Here is a 19,855-nt window from a genome sequence, read left to right on the forward strand (position 1 = left end):
ACTTATTTTAACTCACTTTAAAAAAAAAATCAAGGGATTGTAAAGAATTTCCACAAACTTATGTGTGGGAAGTAAAAACTCCATATTAATAAGTTCATTTCACTTATAGCCACAAATATTTGTATTTTATAACGATGTGGCAACAAATTTTTTTTTTTTTTTTAACACAAAAGCCGCTTAACTTTTCTCCGGTTGCACTTGTGGCCATAGTGACCTGTTTTAAGATTGTTTCCGGAGTCACATCAGCCCCACATTAGCGCTACATCAGTAAATTCACCGAAAACAACCTTAAAACAGGTCACTATAGCCACAAGTGCAACCGGAGAAAAGTTAAATGGTTTTTTACGTTATAAAATTTTTTTGGTGACTATAACGTTATAAAGTATATAAATTTATGGCCATAAATGAAATGAACCCAAATTAATTGAAACCCAACGATTATGACCACCTAACCTTTTCATAAAAAGATCGTAATATTTTGAGAACAGTGAGGGTGATATCGTCAATTCAGCAAAACGCCAAATTTAAGACAATGCCCCGCCCTCCGTTCCGTTGTCCCCTCTCTCCACCGTTCCCTCTTTCTTTCCTCTTCTTAAAAAGAAACAAAAAAAGAAAACCGAAAGGAAAGCCGAAATCGGATAAGAAAAAGGGGGAATGATCTGAAGAAGAGGAAATCAGAGGAGAAGGAATCGTGGTGGATTGCTTTGTCTTCTCGTTTTGATTACTTTGGTGAAAGATCTGCAAGGTTTTCTTTGTTTTAATTTGGTTTTTATTGTCTGTTTTAAGGGTTTGATGAAGATCTGTGGTTTGTATTTCTGCATTTGATTAGATCTTATTTGTTTGTGTTTCATTTGTGTTTGTTTTGTCTGATTCTGCTGTAGTTTTGTTTATTTTTTTGGATTTATGGGCTGGATTAGGGTTCTACTGTTCATCTATGTATTTACATTTTGATGATTTGAGGTTTTGCTTATCTATCTAGTGCTTTTTATGGTATTTTCTTGGTTTATTTATTTGAAAAGTGAGATTTTTTTAGTTTATTCAATTTCGTGTGATGGGTTCTCAGTTTTTGCTTTATTATATTTTTGAAATATTATATATATATATATATATATATATATATATATATATATTTTAAGGGCTATCTTTGAGAAGGTAATTTTTCATGCATTTATGTAAAGAAATTAAGTTGGGTATGTAAGATGTATTTGGGATTATGCATGGTTTTCCTTTATGCATTTTGATTTTTTGGGGTTTTGCATTAGTATTATGTTTTCGCTTTATTGCATTTGAGAAGATTTGGTTGTTTATTTATGGATTATCATATTAAAGTCTTCTTGGAGTTTGTTCAATCTCAGTGTGATAGGTTTTTCACATTTATTGTTTGTTGTTGAGGTAAATCTTTGTGAAAGTAATTTTTGGTGCATGTATGTATAGGAATTAATTCAGGTGAGTATGATATGTGCAGGATACATGTAGGTTTAAAGGAGCGTCTTTTTTTGTGCTCTTTGGCAAGGATTTGTGGGAATAATCACCTCTGTATTCCTTAGGAATTCTTTATTCTTAAATATAATTAAAGATTTTATTAGTTCACTGTTTGACTCTCTCTAGACAAGGCTTTCCATCTTTGCTATGAGAAGGACATTTTCTGTAGGAAAAAGTCCTAGATTTGGGTGACATGTTGCGTAGGTTCAAGGTAAGGGGGATACAAAATGATGAACTACTGGGTATCTTATATGCAGTTTTAGCACGGAAAAAAAGTAGGGTTCTGATGATTAGGTATTGACATGCGTAACATGCGTTTGCAAGACAATGTATGGCGTGCACAATAAAATGTAACTTGAGAGTAACATGCTCATGCATCTTTTGGGAAATAAAAAATTGGTACTATGATTCTGCTGTCAGGATTGTGGTATTGGTATTCGATGCTTTTGCCATTGCCAAACACAGAGCAAAGTAGTTGTCCCTTATTGATCCGAATGATATATTATAATTCTTTGGTGTATATTCTTGTGGCCTTACTTTTTGTTTACCATATTTTGTGTGTTAATGTTCACTGGAAATGCCCTAAACATATTTTCTGTATTTTGAATGTGAATGTGGTTGTAGTTGCATTCTACTTTTCTTTTATCCCTTTTTTATTTTTCGTACATAGATAATTTTCCTCAATAAAAAATCTTTTCACAAAACCTATGCTGCTAGTAGCTGCAATGATGTTATCTTTATGGATTATCCGTTGATAAATGATGGTCTCATCACTTCTATATGGTTTTCTTTTGCATTCAATTGCAGGTCTTAGGATGTTCCAATTTAATTTGAGGTTCAATGGTTTGAGATTTGACAGAATTAGCAGAAAACAAGTTATTCCTTCCATGCAACCTTTTGCAAAATGACCTGTCCGAAAGAGAGAAAGAATCAAATGTATACCGGGTCTTCCTCTGCTATTCTTTCTCGGAAGATGGATGAATCATCATCACTATCTGGAGAGTCCAAATGCACATCTGTTTGTTCAAATGAGCAGCCTCACCTGCCTCCTAAAACATCACAAATAAAAAAACCTGTTATACTTCCTGACAGTGATATTGATGGGCTATTGGAGTGTCCTGTTTGCAGCAATGCAATGTTTCCACCTATTCAACAGGTATGCACCTTTTTCTAACACAAAGGCCACTATTGTTGATGTGCTTATACTTTATTTTTTGCTTACGTAAGTTATGACATCCTATCTACCAACAAATATTGAAGTCCTTGACCCAATGAACACATAATTTAAATCCGATATGAATTGTAATTAACTAATCATCCTAGCTTCAAGGAATGCTATATGAATTCTAAGATAACTGTTCTTATGTGTAGCTCATTTATGAATTTATAAACAACCCATTTTTAAACTTATATTTCTTAAGATGCTTGAGAAAAGTTTTGCGGAATTTATTGAAAAGCCTTTTTTTTTGAAAAAAATTATCACAAAAAGTTTATATTGACAAACTGGCCTTGTTTTGGGCTACATGACTTAAAACTGGAGGTTTTAAACACTGGCTTTAGGCATATATGATAAATTGCTGTCATGGCCATCAAAACTGGTGGTTTGAAACCACCAACTTTAAGCCACATGACCCAGTTTTGTAATATAAACTTTTTAGGGTTAACTTGCAAGTTAATTTCTTAGTTTGGTTTTTTGAAAAAAAAATGGCCTGGTAGGAAGTTTCCTGTTTAAGGAAATGAATCAAATTTAACGGGATAAAAAGGTATCGAGTAGTGATAAAAGCAACTTACAGTTATAAACAAATATGAAGATCAACTTTCTTCCCCATATTCTGGCACAGTTTTCAAATACATCATAAGTTTGTTTAATAATCAAGGCATGGTAGAAATTTTAAACTGACTGGTTTAAATTTTTTGGCTAGGAATCAATATTTTAATTCATTATAATTATAACATACGTGACAATCATGGAATAACTAATTAGTTGTTTCAAAATGCACAACATTACTCGAAATTCTCCGAGGACGAAAAAGAAAGGAAAATGCATAACAGCTTTAAGTTTTTTTTTTTTTTTTTAAAATCTTTATATCATACAATTTTCTTGTGTTAAAACCATGGAATAACTAATTGTTGAAGGATATTATTAGAGTTACTGATAGTCCTATAACAGTTAATTTGGAAAATATAAATTTGAATATATAATCTTAGGTTTCTCATCCTTTCAACTTAAGCGTTTGGGTAGTTGGGTTGAATTGAGCCCTGCTATTAGAGATGAACAAATTTATAAATTTATAAATTTCATCAGTCGGACTCCTCATTGGAAAAGAATAAATTTATAAATTTCTTGAGGTCCATAACACTTCTCCATGTAACTAATCTATGCACTTTATGCTCATGTTAAATTTAAATAAGAATTTTGATTAGTCATAGCCTCCTTGGCTTGTATATAATTAACCCAATGAAAACAAATATTTCCCATCACCTAGTCATCTCATCCCCTCCTGACTCTTAAACAACTGCAAATATATTATTGATGACATAACACTATTATAAGTGTCAATAAAAAATTTTAGGTAGAATACCCATATTAGTCCTTATACTCTTTTTACTTTGCCCTTTTAGTCCTCCTATTTTAATTTAAGCCCTTTTAATCCCTCTATTCTTTGAATGAGTGTAATCAAGTCCCCCATATACACTTTGAACATACCAATTACTAATTTGTATTGCTCATATATTCTATGAATCATATAAAAAATAAAGAATTTGTATTATTTCCCTGAATTGTGTATATTACAATGATTATTATGGATGAATTATGTAGTATATTAATTATTTTTATGATTAGAATAGTCTTAGGGGACTTGATTGCACTCATTCAAAGAGTAGAGGGATTGAAAGAGCTTAAATTGAAGTAGGAGGACTAAAATGGCAAAATAAAATAAATACAGGGACTAACATGAGTATTCTACCAAAATTTTACTGGCTTAGGTTTTCAACACATGAATATTCACTTACCCATAAATAACCTATGAATCCACGCATCAATATCTTGATTTGTGATTTTGGGCACACCTGAAATAACAGCCAGATTTTGGTTGAATTTGGGCAAAATTGGTCCTATGATCCATTGTTAATACTTTTGGCATGTGTGAACCCCTAAAGGTCCATTCAGGGAAGGTGGCATCCACTGAAGCTGAATGAATATGAATTAGACACATCCAAGGGCAAGAGTGAGAAGAGAGGAGACAAGGAAGAGTTAGGACAGGCTAATTAGGGGCACTTGGGGTTGTGCTAATTTGATGACACAGGACCCACTTTCATGATGATCAAAATTTAATTTCAGTTGTTGTTTAGACGTGATGAGCAAATTACTTTAGTAAGTTAATCCAATTGGTAAACCAATTACATAATGATTGCAGATTAGCAATAGAATTGACAATTCTGAATTAGTACATTGAGGGGTAACCGGACATTGTTAATCTACTCAATTGAATGAAATTGCACCCAATTTTGATTATGGACAAATCATACCTAATTTCATCATATTCAAGCTGAAATTGACTCGATCACTATCCTTTTCCTTTGAAATAATCAAACTTATGAAAATTATATTTTTAGTGGTGTATGAGAAGCAGAACTGGTATATGCAAGTAATTAGAGGGACAGATTTTCTTGGATGTGCTCAAGTGAATTTAACCAAATAGGTGCACAAGTATGATCTTTATAAGAGTACAATTAGACAAAACATGCTTAATTACTTACGCTCATTGGACAAAACTTAGGAAAAGAGTCTGGGGATTTAATATAATTAAATCAAATCTCTTAGAATAGTCATTGTTTGTACTGAAACCTTGACAAAAATCATAAGCAACATTTCAAAAGCCATGTACTTTTTATATATTACTAGAATATCTCTACATGCTCAAATATTTTGTATATGAACATGAAAGATTTAAAACTTTGAATTGCCCAAATGTAGATTTGAGATGGTTTAAAATGTGTCATTCAATATCCTTTACCTTTATCTTCACTCATTTGAAATACCTTCCATACAATTGTCCTATGGCTATCTGTAGAAGCCTTTGGTAGCATTTGCTCTGTTATCTACCTTATAGAAGAGCAATTATTCAGCTCATTTGATATATTGTTTTTTCTCTAAGATGCATCCTTGTACATTAAACTTGAGGGATTATGCATCTTTTTAGTTTTTCCTACAACAGTTTCAAATGGTAAAGAAACACAGTATTAAATCCTTTTGCTTATAAAGATTTGAGCTCGTAGTTTGGTAAATTCTTGGTGTATGTGCTGAGTGCCAATTCTTGGTTGTGTAGTAGATGACCTGAAATCGTTTGTTACTAGTGTCATTTTGCTCCAATGAGTTAAGTAATACCTTCATTTTCTTGTACTGCAGTGTCCTAGTGGGCATACTCTGTGCTCCACGTGCAAAGCAAATGTTAATAATAAGTGCCCAGTTTGCCGGAAGGAAATTGGTAACATAAGGTGCTTAGCTCTCGAAAAGCTTGCAGTTTCCCTCCATTTGCCATGTGCATTTCATAGTCTGGGCTGTGAGGAGATGTTTCCTTATTACAGCAAGCTGCAACATGAAGCACAGTGTGTACACAGGCCATACAGTTGTCCTCATCCAGGTTCAGATTGCCCTTTCACAGGGGACATTCCATCTCTTCTATCCCATCTAAGGGAGAGTCATAAAGTTGACCTACAAACAGGTTACACTTTCAATCACCGTTATGTGAAACAGGACCCTTGTTCAGTTGACAATGTCTCTTGGACACTAACAGTAAGCTTAACTCCTGTTCTAATTAATTTTTACTTTCTTTATGCATGGTCTACCCGTAGCTTTTGTTAGACACTAACTTCGCAGCCTAGACAAGTTTAAAGTACGGGCATATGATTTATTTAGTTCAACTTATCAGAGTATAATTCTGTAAGTAGTATTTTTATTTGGTACATACAGGCCTGCACCATATCCTTGATGTATTAGCTCAGCAAGATGCTCAAGTAGAATTTAAACTAATTTTCAGATAGTTCCACCAAAAGGAAAAGAGACCATTTGAGGACTATTTCGTGTCTAGATGATCTTGACGTCTTGGGGCTCATTTACTTATGCTTATCGATGGATCTGTTCAACCTTAATGCTTTAACCATGGAAAAGGTCAAATTTATTGTATTTTATAGGATTTGCTAACCTTTAACAATATAAGCAATTGGATAGATGGTTTTAAGTATATCTACTGATTTGTCCTCAATTGAAGGTTATTTATTTATTATTTTTTTAAATGAAGGATGTGGCTTTTTGTTAAGGACTTAAGTTTATTAGTTAGAGGGGCTGCTCCTATTTCTTGTCATCTACTAATATGCATTTCCTTCATTTGAATACCTGCTTTGCAATTTGAAGGCCCATTTTAATTTCATGGTTCTAGGAATTCACTTTGCTTTTTCATTTGTTGACTAGCTTTTCAGCTGCTTTGGTCACTATTTCTGTCTACACTTTGAAGCATTTTTACTGGGAACAGAGCCAGTTTACATGGCTTTCCTCCGCTTCATGGGTGAAGAAATGGAAGCAAGGAAGTTCGCCTACTGCCTCGAGGTCGGCGGGAATGGGAGGAAGATTACATGGCATGGTGTGCCACGGAGCATCAGAACACACCACAGAACAGTTCGCGACAGTCATGATGGGCTCATAGTGCAGAGGAGTCTAGCTCTTTACTTTTCAGGCGGCGATAGGAAGGAATTGAAGTTAAGAGTGACCGGGAGGATTTGGAGGGAAATGTAAGCCTTAGCCGGGGATTTCCCGGCATGGAATTCCGATGCCAAAAATACAAGACGAGTGACCAGATGTTTGAGTCTGATACTCCCGTGTTCGATAGGTTGTATTCTTTTGTACACAAACCATCCATGCTTTGTGATCCCAGACAAACTTTGTGTTGTTTCTCACTAAACAAATCTGAATATAGATGGAGAAGGAAAGGTCGGTCAGTTCTTTCCTTGCTGTTGGCTATTTTGTATGTGTGGCAGGTGTTCATTTCTTTTTGGTTGTAGTAGTAACTTTGATGCATCTGGAAATAGTGGTTCTTGATTCAATGCTGTTGGCTTGAATTTGGAAGCAGTGTTTTGTAGCTCAGATGCTGCAAATGTGTACTCTTGGAAACTTGTCAATTAATAGCAAAGTGTTCAGTATTTAGTTGAAGTATTTGCTACGAATTGGGTAGAATTGTTTTGTTGGATGTCTACTTTCATTAACAGCCTCAGTTGCTTTTTTCTCTTTAAAACTGAAAGAGGGAAGTATTTTATTTCGGTAAAAATAAGTAACACTCATTTTGGATCATTAACATTGTGGACATGCCATTGTTGCTGGTATTGTTTAGTGAAATTATTTGAGACCACCTCTGCAATAGAGTTAGACATTTTGTTTCACATCGCAACCAAATGTTGGATCTGTGGTTTGTCAACATTTCTAAATATATATATATATATATATTAAATATTAGAATTTTTTTTAAAATTAAGACACATTAGGAAATATTATCATTTAAGAATAAAAAGAAACCTTCATATATATACACCTAGGAAAAATAGCTTATTGCATGTGTACCAAAAACAAAAAAAAATCATATTTATTATCCATTGTGAATTATAATTGGCATGATAAATACATTTAAAATAGTAAAATTGTTTTAGTTTGAATTGGAAAACACCCTAATGCTTATTGTAATAACTAGGATGTCAATTGCCCCAATCTCGATGGAGGACTTGATTACCCGGCCCATCGAGACCAGGGCCGGGGAAAAAAATTCTCCATCGGGGTTGGAGCTGAGGCCAGGACCAGGGAATATCCTCCCCTCCCCGTCTTGCCTGGTCTGACCCCAAAATATTAAATATTTAATTTAAATATTATATATATATATATATGTTATATTTTATGTTATAAATATCTAAATAAAAATTGAACAAAAGGCCATATATTTATTTAATTGGAAAATTATTAATAATTAAATGAATATTAGTATAAAAATTAAATAAAATCCTACACTTATGTTAACTATATTGCATTTTTTAAATTTTTCTAAATTTTGCAAATAATTTATTAAATCACTAAATAAAGAGTTAGAGATTAAAATTTAGATGGTGAGTTCCATGGATTAAAGAAAACTTTTTATTTATCTGTATTTTTAAAGCTGAAAACTTATTTACATTAAAAATATATATACAATTGAAGATAATATATTTGATATATTAATATTAAGCAATTGAATAGATCGGTGCGACCATCTATGATCCCATTATATTAATTAATTATAAATTATAATTGAATTAGGGATTGTATGATTAAGAGATGAGATTAAAGAATAGAGAGTCTCATGAATAAAAAAAAGTAAAGTTAAAAATTATTTATATTAATTAAGCGATAGAATAGATTAGCATTTCAAAGCCAATAAAGCAATACCCTATATGAAATGATGAATAAACTAGATAAATAATCAATGGAAATAACTGATTATTTTTTCAACAACCAATAATTTAAAATTCTTTATAAAAATCAAATAAACCAAACAAAATAAAAAAATATAGTCTATTTTATCTTTAATATATGTCTTATTTATTCACTTAAATTTTTTTTTTCTTGGGCTTTGTGGATGTTGAAAATTTTAGACAATTGATTTGGTGGTTAAATCGGTCATGGTGATGGAGAATTAGAGTTAATATAATAAGATATATATGATTCTATGTTTGTAGTTATTTTTTGGGTTTTTATTTGATGGTTTATGTTGAAACAATTAAATCTTGTTTTGTTGAAGATTTCTAGGTTGTTTCATTTGTTATCATGTGAAAGTGTTAAATTTTTTTGGGGGATTTATAGGCCTATTTATGAATATAATTAGCTTTGAATGCTTTTAATTTTCTTCATATATAATGATTAGTATTTTGTATCCTTTTTGGTTACTAATAAGTTCTATTTAAAACAATTAATTAACATATATGCATATATTTTCTGTGGTGTTTTGCCCCTTTTTTGTGTGAACAGACTTGAACCATGATTCTAGCTTGTTTGTTTGACTTAGTAGTTGAGACCAGGTCTGTCTAAGCGCGTTCAATCCATTTTTGGGCTTGCGCGGTGGTGCATGCACATGCGTGTTCACCTTCGTGGCATGGATCGTAAGGCAGGGTGCCTAGGTGTGCCCCCGCGAGCTTGTGCGCCCGTCTAGTGGGCACAGGGCGCGGCAAGGCGGGCGCCTGCGCTCGAACCCTTAGGATTTCATTGGTAACTCTGAAATCCGGTTTTGAGTAAACCCTGGCTCAATTTAGAGTTGTATGGCATTTGTAACATAGGGTTTCATTCTTGCTTTCTTTGTATAATTTTTGGTTCTTGTTTGTATGTGATTGTTTGGTTAGGTGGTGAAGGCTTGTTGCGAGGCAAGGAGCCAGCGGAGGAGTAGCCGCATGTGATTTTCTCGCCTAAGTTGTGAGTGGGGTTTTGCGTTGCATAATTTTATGGAATATTGATCTTGAATTTTCATGGTTCTAAATTATGAGCTTTCCGTGATTTTATCATTATTGAAGTGATGCTTTACCCGAGTTAGAAATGAATTTCTATATTATTGAATCATGAGCCAAATTCTTATCGTTCGATGAAAATATTTATGGTTTTATTGAAACATCAAGTTAAAAGTGAGGTATGACACTTATATACATCTCTTATGCTTGTGGCATTCATTTATGTGGAATGATACTCATTCCTAGCATGTGAACATCGTCCTGGATATGGACCAATTGATATTTTGTGGTGGTTTTATGTTATTGTTGCACCTATAGGTGATTTTGATGGTGATTGGGTTGTAACCCGCTTGCTACAGTAGGGGGTCCCCACGGGCCAACCTATAAAGGTGGCATGGAGGACTTGGTTTTACTTATCCATCTTAGGTGACATGTAGAGCCCTAATTGGATGATACATCGGGATTTCAGAGTCACCATACTGAACCGGTGGGTCAACGTCAAGGACATGAGGGCCTTGACGGCTCTGGGCTTAGCTGCGACCACGACTACAATTTAGAGGGTTTTTAATGCCGTTCATCAACTTATTGTGATGCAATATATTATTTGAAACTTCTTGATTATTATGAGGAATTTTGTGAATTGTTCCTTATGTCTGGAACGAATAAGGTTTATGACGAGTTTCATAGCCTGATGTTTTATAACTCGTATTATTCTTGAAAATGATTGTTTTGAAAGTGAAACCCTGATTTGAGGTAAATGCATCATTTTGTATGGTTATGGATCTAATTTATATATACAGGTTATGCAAATTATTGTATCATTTAAAGTTTTTGTATCTTTGTGCAAGCTTGATTGTTGATGTTTATTCCACTGGTTTTGATATTCTTTTAAAATCATGCTAACTCGGTCACTGTGTGACCTAGGTTACTCATCCTCTCCCTCCTTTCTAGGCTCTAATGGCTAGTAGCATGGTGGCGAGGTAGAGTGCTAGGCATCCACTAGCTTCTTATCTTTCTTATTATTAGTATTGTGTATGTTATCCTTTATCATGAACATGTTGTTTAAAGATATGGATCCACTAGTTTGTTTGAGCTCTGTTTGCATGATTGTTTGCTAGTTTATTTCTTGGAACCCTTGTTGTATTTGTGGATAGGATATTTCCTGAACTCGTCTATTAGATTATTGTTGATTCTTCCCTTGCATATCTTTGAATTTTATATTTTGTACTTTTTGTTCAGTGTTATTTATTCCAGGGATTTTGTCAGCCTTGCGGTGACTTGAGGGTTGAGTGGTGTGGTATCCCTCCTCGGGTTGTCACGGCGATTGTTGCGTCCCACGGCCAGCGGGGTATGGGAGTGACATTTTCTATAGAGAAGTGATGGTATCTCAGGGTGGTAATTCTTCTTCTCCGGTTGGTAGTAGTCAATCCGCTATAGGAATTGATAGCTTATTAACTCCACTCGATTCTCCTATGGAATTTCAATGGTGGAACATTATGGGTTAAAAAAATATTCGGCTAATCTTCAACCATTTTTCAAAATTCCTTCTCGGAATACAATTAAAAATGATATCATGAAGATATATGCCAATGAAAATCAAAGATAATGGACCATTTGAAGAATAATTCAAGTGCGGTTGCAATAACTATGGATATGTGGACGGCTTCAAATCAAAAGAAAGGATTCATGGCTATCATAGTACATTTTATTGACAACAATTGGAATATGCAAAGTTCGGTTTTGAGGTACGTTTAATAGTTTATTTTATCAAACTTATTTTTCATTATTAGGATTATGCAAATAAGCTTTTATGATATTATGTTTCTTATAGTTATGCAATTTTTCTTAACTTGTTAGGTTTCCTTATGTGCCTTGTCCACATACATTGGTTGTTCTCTCTAAGGAATTGTTGAAATGCATATTTGATTGGAACATAGAAAGAAGGTTGTCCACTTTGATAGTTGATAATTGCACTACTTATCATGCTATAGTCGACATCCTAGTGTCTAAGCTAAAAGCCACATATAATTTTCATGTAATGCTAATGATTTATTGGTGATTGTAAATAAGTTTCTTAATTATTAAAAATTTATATGGCATTTTTAGCAAATATTTTATAAATTTTATTTTAAATAATAATAATATTTTAATTTATTAATCAAGGCTGGGGAATCCACGAACACTAAAAATCCCCGTGGGAAGGGAACGGGGAAAAAATTCCCTGTATTCGAGTTTGGCGCCGGGGCCGAGGTTGGGGATGGGAGTAGAAATTTGGCGCTAGGGCCGCTGAATGTATCCCCCGATGAATTGCTGCCCCATTGACATCAATAGTAATAACCACCCAGAACTAGGTTCTAAGTTCTTTTGGTTTGAAGTTGGGGATTCTACTTGTTTTCCTTCTAAAACTCCTAGATTTTATTAACTCTATCTTGTATGAGCATTACTTAGATTGCCATGTCATATTTTTTATTCTTTTCTGCATTGTAACGGTAACTGTATTATATGGTACCATAGCATGCATTCATATATGGCATTGTAGAAGTTACTATGGCTTTTTCTATAGCATGGGTATTCATGTCATATTGAGTATTTCATCTACTATTGTTCTAGGGATTTTACATGTGTATCCTGATGAATGGTGTAGCCGATTTGTTGTATGGTGGTGATTAAGTGTATTCTTGAAAATCCTGCATTAGCTCTATGTATGCTGGTATTACATAGCTCAGCCAAATGAAGAGTTATGGATATAATCAAGGTACTTATGGATTGTGCTTGGTGTGAAGGTGTGTGGTGATAGATAGTATTGACATGGTAGATGGTGTGGTTGGGGTCCAAAAAATCTAGTTCCAGCATTTGAGAAAAGATTGCAATGTGCACCTATGGAAATGTTATTTTATTTTGGCTATGAGGTGGAATGTCTTATTTTTTTTTTTTATATTGTATTTTGGATTTTTAGGGGGTGTGTTTTTTATTTCATGAGTTCTGTGGTTTGATTAATGGATCTGTTTCTCATTAGTGCATGTTGTTTATAATTTACATACGATTTATCTGTTTTGGTTTTCTGTTAATTATAACTCCATATTCTTTTCTTTCTTTCTTTTTCTTATGCTGGATACTTGTTGAGCTTGCGAGCTCACTAGTTGATACTTTTTTTAGATCATAGGGAGTAGTAATATTTGTAGAGTACAAGTATCAGCTAGGGTTGTCATCCTGCTTCTGCATGTCTTTTCCTAGTATTATAGCGTTGACTTTAATGTGTTCATATATTTTGTATGAGTGGCATTGTGCCACCCCATACTAAGACGTATTGTGTATTTTTTTTCTATTAGAACTTGGTGTATTTCTTTGATGCTGGTGTGGTTTTGTGTTCACCTGGTTACTGAGTTAATTTTTATCACTTGATGTTTCTTCTTATTTGAGGTTTTTGGTACAAGGTGGGGTCCACTTATTTGTTGATGTCCTTTGTTGGGTTTGGGGTGTGACACTTGTAGTTTGAGTTTTATATATATATATATATATATATATATATATGTGAATGTATAGGCTTTTTTTAAATATTACATTACTAAATTACGCATGTTTGGGATTATTTACCAAAATACGCAAGTTGGTGGAAAACGGTAAACCTTTCCCCGTTTTCAGCTTTTTTTTTATTTTATTTTAAAATATAGAAAACGGGAGAGTTTCTCCCGTTTTTATTTTTTTTAATTAAAAAATTATGAAAACGGGAGAAACTCTCCCGTTTTCAAATTTTTTTTAAATTTTTTTAATAAAAAAATAAAAAAAGCGGGATAGTAACTCCGCTTTTGTTTTTTTTTTTAAAGCCTTGGATTCTGTCCTGGTAATGTTGTTAGCTTTTAAATTTTTAAGCCTTGGATTCTGTCCTGGTAATGTTGTTAGCTTTTAAATTTTTTTTTTTTTTTTTAAGCCTTGGATTCCTTGTCCTGGTAATGTTGGTTAGCTTTTAAATTTGTTAAAGATTCTCATTAAATGTTGGTTAGCTTTTAAATTTGTTAAAGATTCTCATTACTTAGCTTTTGACAAATGAACACAACTATATTAACCTTTACTAACGGATATAAATATATCCGTTGAATTATTTTAATATTATTTTTTTATATAATACCCACTTCACACTTCCCACGTCACACTTCCCACTTCACACTTCCCACTTCCCACTTCCCACTTCATATTGTCCACTCGATGAGTGGGACAAAGCGGGAGACGATCAAACTCGCACTCGGCCGCAGACTGCAGCCGGTCAAACCCTGCACCATTCGAGTGATTAGGACAAAGCGGGGACTGGTCAAACTCGCACCCGTCGGCCAGACGAAATGCGTCGGTCGAAACCTGCACCACTCGGTGATTGGGGACAAAGCGGGAGCGATCAAACCTACACGGTCGGCACAAAATGTAGCTGGTCAAACCCGCACCACTCGGTGATTGGGACAAACTATGACGATCAAACTCGCACGGTCGAGTGATTGGGACAAAGCGAGACGATCAAAGCGCACGTCGGCCACAGATCGGCAGCCGGTCGAAACCTGCACCACTCGGTGATTGGGACAAAGCGGGGACGATCGAAACTCGCACGGTCGGCACAAAGTGCGCTGGTCAAACCTGCACCACTCAGTGATTGGGACAAACTATGACAGTCAAACCTGCACCACTCAGTGATTGGGACAAAGCAGGACAGTCAAACCTGCACCGGTCGGCCTAAAAGTACGCCCGGTCGAAACCTGCACCACTCGGTGTTTGGCACAAAGCGAGACGATCAAACTGCGCGATCGGCCAGACTAAAGTACGTCGGTCGAACCTACACCACTCGGTGTTTGGGACAAAGCAGAGACGATCAACCGCACTCGGCCAAGACGGCATCGCCGGTCGAAACTCGCACTGGGTCGATGATTGGGACAAAGCGGGGACGATCAGCGCACCGGTCCGGACGAAATGCGCCCGGTCGAAACCCTGCACCACTCGATGATTGGGACAAAGCGGGGACGATCAAACTCGCACCGGTCGGCCACGCAGTCGTCGGTCGAAACCTGCACCACTTAGTGATTGGGACAAAGCGGGGATCGGTCAAACTCGCGATGTTCATAAATGAAATTTTTCAAAAATTCGAGCTCTTTATATAAACCAACATTAGTAGCCCATTTTCACTCTTGCACACTATTTACTTACTCACTCACTCACCCATACTTCTTTTTCTTATCTTCAACAATGGCAGAGACTTCACTTGTATTGGTTTACTACAATGGTTCAATCATTGCTAGTGAAGATACAATTATATTTTCGTCGGAGGATCAATCATATTTGTATGTCGAAGACGACATCTCTTACGAAAATTTAAAGAGATCCATTGAAGAAAGCATTGATACTGCTGACAACCTAAGAGTTTCATATATCAAATACCGGCTCCCAATTTCTTCAGGATCCGGTAAGATTTGCTATCGGTCATTCAAATTGCGTAATGACCGAGATGTTCGGATGATGTTCGACTGCCACAAAAGAAATCCAGATATTGGCATTATTGAATTGCGTAATGCCATCAAAAATTATCAACAGAAATCCCGTATACGTGTAAGTAAAAAACACCCGCACAATTAGAACTTGAAGAGAAAATGAGAATAGAGGGGGAGACAATATGAAGTGGGAAGTGGGAAGTGGGAAGTGTGAAGTGGGAAGTGGGAAGTGGGAAGTGTGAAGTGGGAAGTGGGAAGTGGGTATTATATAAAAAAAATAATATTAAAATAATTCAACGGATATATTTATATCCGTTAGTAAAGGTTAATATAGTTGTGTTCATTTGTCAAAAGTTAAGTAATGAGAATCTTTAACAAATTTAAAAGCTAACCAACATTACCAGGACAAGGAATCCAAGGCTTTACAAAAAAATTTAAAAGCTAACCAACATTACCGGGGACAAGGAATCCAAGGCTTAAAACAAAAAAATTTAAAAAGCTAACAACATTACGGGGATGGAATCCAAGGCTTTAATTTAAAAAGCTAACAACATTACCAGGATGTAATCCAAGGCTTTAAAAACAAAAAGCGGAGTTACTCTCCCGCTTTTTATTTTTATTAAAAAATTTAAAAACAATTTGAAAACGGGAGAGTTTCTCCCGTTTTCATAATTTCTTTAATTAAAAATAAAAAGCGGAGAACCTCTCCCGTTTTTCTATATTTTAAATTAAAAAAATAAAAAGCGAAAACGGGGAAAGGTTTACTGCTTTTCCACCAACTTCATGTATTTTTGGTAAATAATCCCAAACATGCGTAATTTAGTAATGTAATATTTAAAAAAGCCTGAATGTATATGTGAAATAATATTTTTTAAAGCAACATTTTGTACAATTTATGGCGAAGCACTTTTTTCTTTACATTTCCAAAACTTTTCTATGAGAATGTACTAAAGTTTTCCAAAAATATAAAAAAACAAATACAAAAGGTATTCTTTAGAAATAAAAAAAACAAAAACAACAAAAATGTTTCCAAACTAAACATGCCCTTAGCCTTTCATTTTTGGATAAAGTAAAACAAGCTTTATTGCTAAGAATATCGACAACATAATTCTTTAACATAAAATTTAGCTTAGATTCATGACTTGTAATTTTATATTACAGCATAAAATATAGTTTTGCTTCGCAAATCATTTTTTTAAAAACCAAAAAACAAATGTTTGATTGTTGCATGAATCATTCCACTCTGCAGATTTGGTGGAAAATTTAGATTTTTTTAATAAAAATAAATAGTTATAAAAACACAAAAGGTAATATGTATAATTAACCAACTTTTTTTTATATAATAACAGACGTTTTTGACAATATCATATAATTAATTTACATTTAAATAACAAATAATCGATTTTGATAATATATAAATAAATATAATATAATCTCAATCCATTTAGTTATGATTTGAAAATCAAATTACACTAACAAAACAAAGATATTATATACACAATAATATAGACCTATTTTGAATAATACCAAAATTGGATACAAAAATTTCAGTTAGTGAATGGATATGCAACAGTTTCAATAAAAATTGATTTTTTTTATCATAATACCAAAATACATATAAACACTTTTAATAGTATTAATTTCTATAAATAATTTTCAAACTCAAAGCATGAAATTTGCTAGTGTTGTTTTAATTGAAAAAAATCAATTCTTTCCTCACTAATTTGAAAACTAATTTAAAAAAATGTTAATCTAATATATTATAAAAAATGACTTCTATTTATACACAAAGCATATTATTTTGAAATAATACATCATCAGTTACGGATTTATAAAAATTAACATAATATATTATAAGATAAGATATCCTACTTTAATATATTATCACATTATAATAATATAATATTATATAGAGAAAATTACCTAAAAAGTCCCTGTAATGTTTCAAACTTCCTTCACAATTTCGTTTCCCATTAGATCCCCATGTTCGTTTCAGCCCTTGCTGTTAGTTCCGTCAGTTAAGTGGAGGTAAAATAACTCAAATGGCCATGTAACCATGTGAGATGATGAAAAAAAAAATTCCCTCCAAGTCACATCACATTTAATGCAAAGTATGGCCAAGCAATCCAATGCAGCTTCCTTGTCAGAGAAAAGGTGATACTTCACACCTTCTTCTCAACGTTGCCATTGTTCTTCAAGTTGTGCTTCTTCATCTTAGTCTGGTTGTCGAAGCTTCAACTTCGTCTCTCACCTTGTTTAGTTAGCAGCTTGGAGTGAAGATATTTATACGTAAGCTGTTGTTGTTGTTGTTCTTCTTCCTCTTGTTGTTGTTGTTCTTCTTCGTCTTGTTCATGTTGTTGTCCTTCTTTTACATCATTTTCTTCATCTGCTCTTCATCAACTTCATCTTGTTAACCTTCGTCTTCGTCATCTTCTCGTCATCTTGGTCATCTTGTTTTCTTCTTCTTCTTCTTCTTCTTCTTGTTCTCCTTCTTCTTTTTCTTCTTCTTGTTCTTCTCCTTCTTCTTCTTCTTCTTCTTATTATTATTATTAAGTCCAATTAAGCACTCTTTTACATCTGTAATATACGAAGCTTAATCACTTTTGTCATTTTTGGTCTTCTTATTATTAAGTCCAATTAAGCACTCTTTTACATCTGTAATATATGAAGCTTAATCACTTTTTTCATTTTTGGAATTCCATGCAGGCGTCAGTAACAATGGAAACATTTTTCGCCGTGGCGCGATACAAAGGTGAAGGACGTGTGCTTCAATTCACCGTTTTAAATTCGTGGGAGTCAATCATGGATGAGATATGTGCTCGCTGGGCCGTAGATGTTTCTGAAGTGAAAATGAAGTTCGTAACGCCTGACGCATACAAAACACTTTGCCCCATTGAGTCTGACGCTGATTTTCAACGTATGTGTCATATATACCATAGTTTCAATAAATTTGTCGTGGGCATCATCATCGAGGATGTCAGTGTCTCTGCAGTTGGAAACTCGGCCTCCTTGATCCCATTGTAATACTACAATCACTGATTTTGTTGGTTACTTATCGTTTATGTGTTCCTTTGTTAATATATCATGTGTATTAGTATATTTTATTGTACTAAAAATGTTAGTTGTGTATAATATAAGATTCTTGTATCTTATTTTGATTTCCCGTGTATAATATATATTTCCTATGTCTACTTTTCGGTTCCTGTATATACTATACATTTAATGTGTATAATATACATTTTCTGTGTATACTATACGTCTCCTATGTATACTTTTGATTGTGTATATTTTTTTACGGTATAGAGTCGTTGTCAGACAGCGTCAACCCCAATGGTGACAATTTTCTCTCCCAACATAATTCTTCTGGGGCATGCAATATTGCCGGGTCTACCGATACCCATGATGGTTCCACTATACAAGTAGGCCAATGGTTTGAGAATGCATACCACTTTAAAGATTGCCTGCGAAACATTGCTATAAGGAAAAATTTTGACTTTACAATTATAAAAAACGACAAACTTCGGGTGACTGTAAGGTGCGTTGCTCAGGAATGCCAATGGCGAAGGTCTCCACAAGTAGCTTCACGAAGGTCTCCTCATCGTCGTGTTTGCTGCGCACAATTCTCATTAGGCTATCTTTGATTGCATCTCGGTGATGGTTGTGCATTTTATGAAGAAATTTCTTCTCAAAATTTGACTGGACCCTCACGTGCTTGAAAGAGACAGCATCTTCATGGTAACTGAGGCCTAGGATGAGAGCGACGTCTTCTGATCTGAACGGCGGCATGCTTTGTCCTATCTTAAACATTTGGCGGTTCTTGTCGTACAACTGCAGTACCGCATTGAGAACCTCTCTCTCTTGCAACACAGGACTGATGTCCATAAAATGGGCAAACGGCGTACCTCGGAGTATCTCCCAATGGCGTATGTTCATTAGTTTTCTCAACTCTTCAATGGTTTCAACAACTGGGCCCAGATAACACCGAGTATTAACAAGTACTTTTTGCCATATTCTAATCTATATAAAAAAAACAAACACAAACATAATCACTAAGAGATAAGTATCATTTTTACACAATAAACCAGACAGTATACACAGGAAAAGCGAGAAACTTTACACAATAATGTCAATATTTTTAAATGAATCGCACAACATTACACAGGAAATAGGGAAACCCACTCCGATAACCCTCCTTCTAGGGCAATTAGATATGTCTTCTCACCTTCGTGCTGCCTTTTTCCCTTGAGGTGACTCGCCAATCTTTCACACAAACTCGCCGGAGATCTTTGCCAAAGAAAATCGTCAACAAGTGGAAACCGGGGATGAAAGTCACCGGAGATCTCTAAGACGAGGTTTCGCAAGAAAGAAGATGAACGGAAAAAAGGACTTCCGCA

At 34.4% G+C, this 19,855-nt stretch overlaps 1 protein-coding gene across 3 annotated transcripts; it reads left to right on the forward strand.

Annotated features, from left to right (window-relative positions):
* Positions 1 to 580: 580 nt before the first annotated feature.
* Positions 581 to 7,690, forward strand: LOC120249677 (E3 ubiquitin-protein ligase DIS1-like). Of its 3 annotated transcripts, none has more exons than XM_039258269.1 (4): positions 581 to 745; positions 2,290 to 2,638; positions 5,894 to 6,280; positions 6,999 to 7,690. In XM_039258269.1, the coding sequence occupies exons 2-4, from the start codon at positions 2,387 to 2,389 to the stop codon at positions 7,185 to 7,187; spliced, it is 828 nt and encodes a 275-aa protein (XP_039114203.1). In that variant the 5' UTR covers positions 581 to 745; positions 2,290 to 2,386; the 3' UTR covers positions 7,188 to 7,690. The 3 variants fall into 3 exon arrangements, with proteins under 3 accessions (XP_039114203.1, XP_039114201.1, XP_039114202.1); XM_039258267.1 differs by having other exon boundaries at positions 583 to 745; positions 6,956 to 7,690; XM_039258268.1 differs by having other exon boundaries at positions 584 to 729; positions 6,956 to 7,690.
* Positions 7,691 to 19,855: the final 12,165 nt, after the last annotated feature.

This window comes from Dioscorea cayenensis, chromosome 19, assembly GCF_009730915.1.
Source record: "Dioscorea cayenensis subsp. rotundata cultivar TDr96_F1 chromosome 19, TDr96_F1_v2_PseudoChromosome.rev07_lg8_w22 25.fasta, whole genome shotgun sequence".
Lineage (NCBI taxonomy): Eukaryota > Viridiplantae > Streptophyta > Magnoliopsida > Dioscoreales > Dioscoreaceae > Dioscorea > Dioscorea cayenensis.

Excerpts from the sequence above, each read along its gene's own strand:
- LOC120249677 (XM_039258267.1), top strand. The coding sequence starts at position 2,387 with ATGACCTGTCCGAAAGAGAGAAAGAATCAAATGTATACCGGGTCTTCC. Across the intron at positions 2,639-5,893 it reads TGTTTCCACCTATTCAACAG|TGTCCTAGTGGGCATACTCT; the intron begins GTATGCACCTTT and ends CTTGTACTGCAG. Across the intron at positions 6,281-6,955 it reads ATGTCTCTTGGACACTAACA|CTTTTCAGCTGCTTTGGTCA; the intron begins GTAAGCTTAACT and ends TTTGTTGACTAG.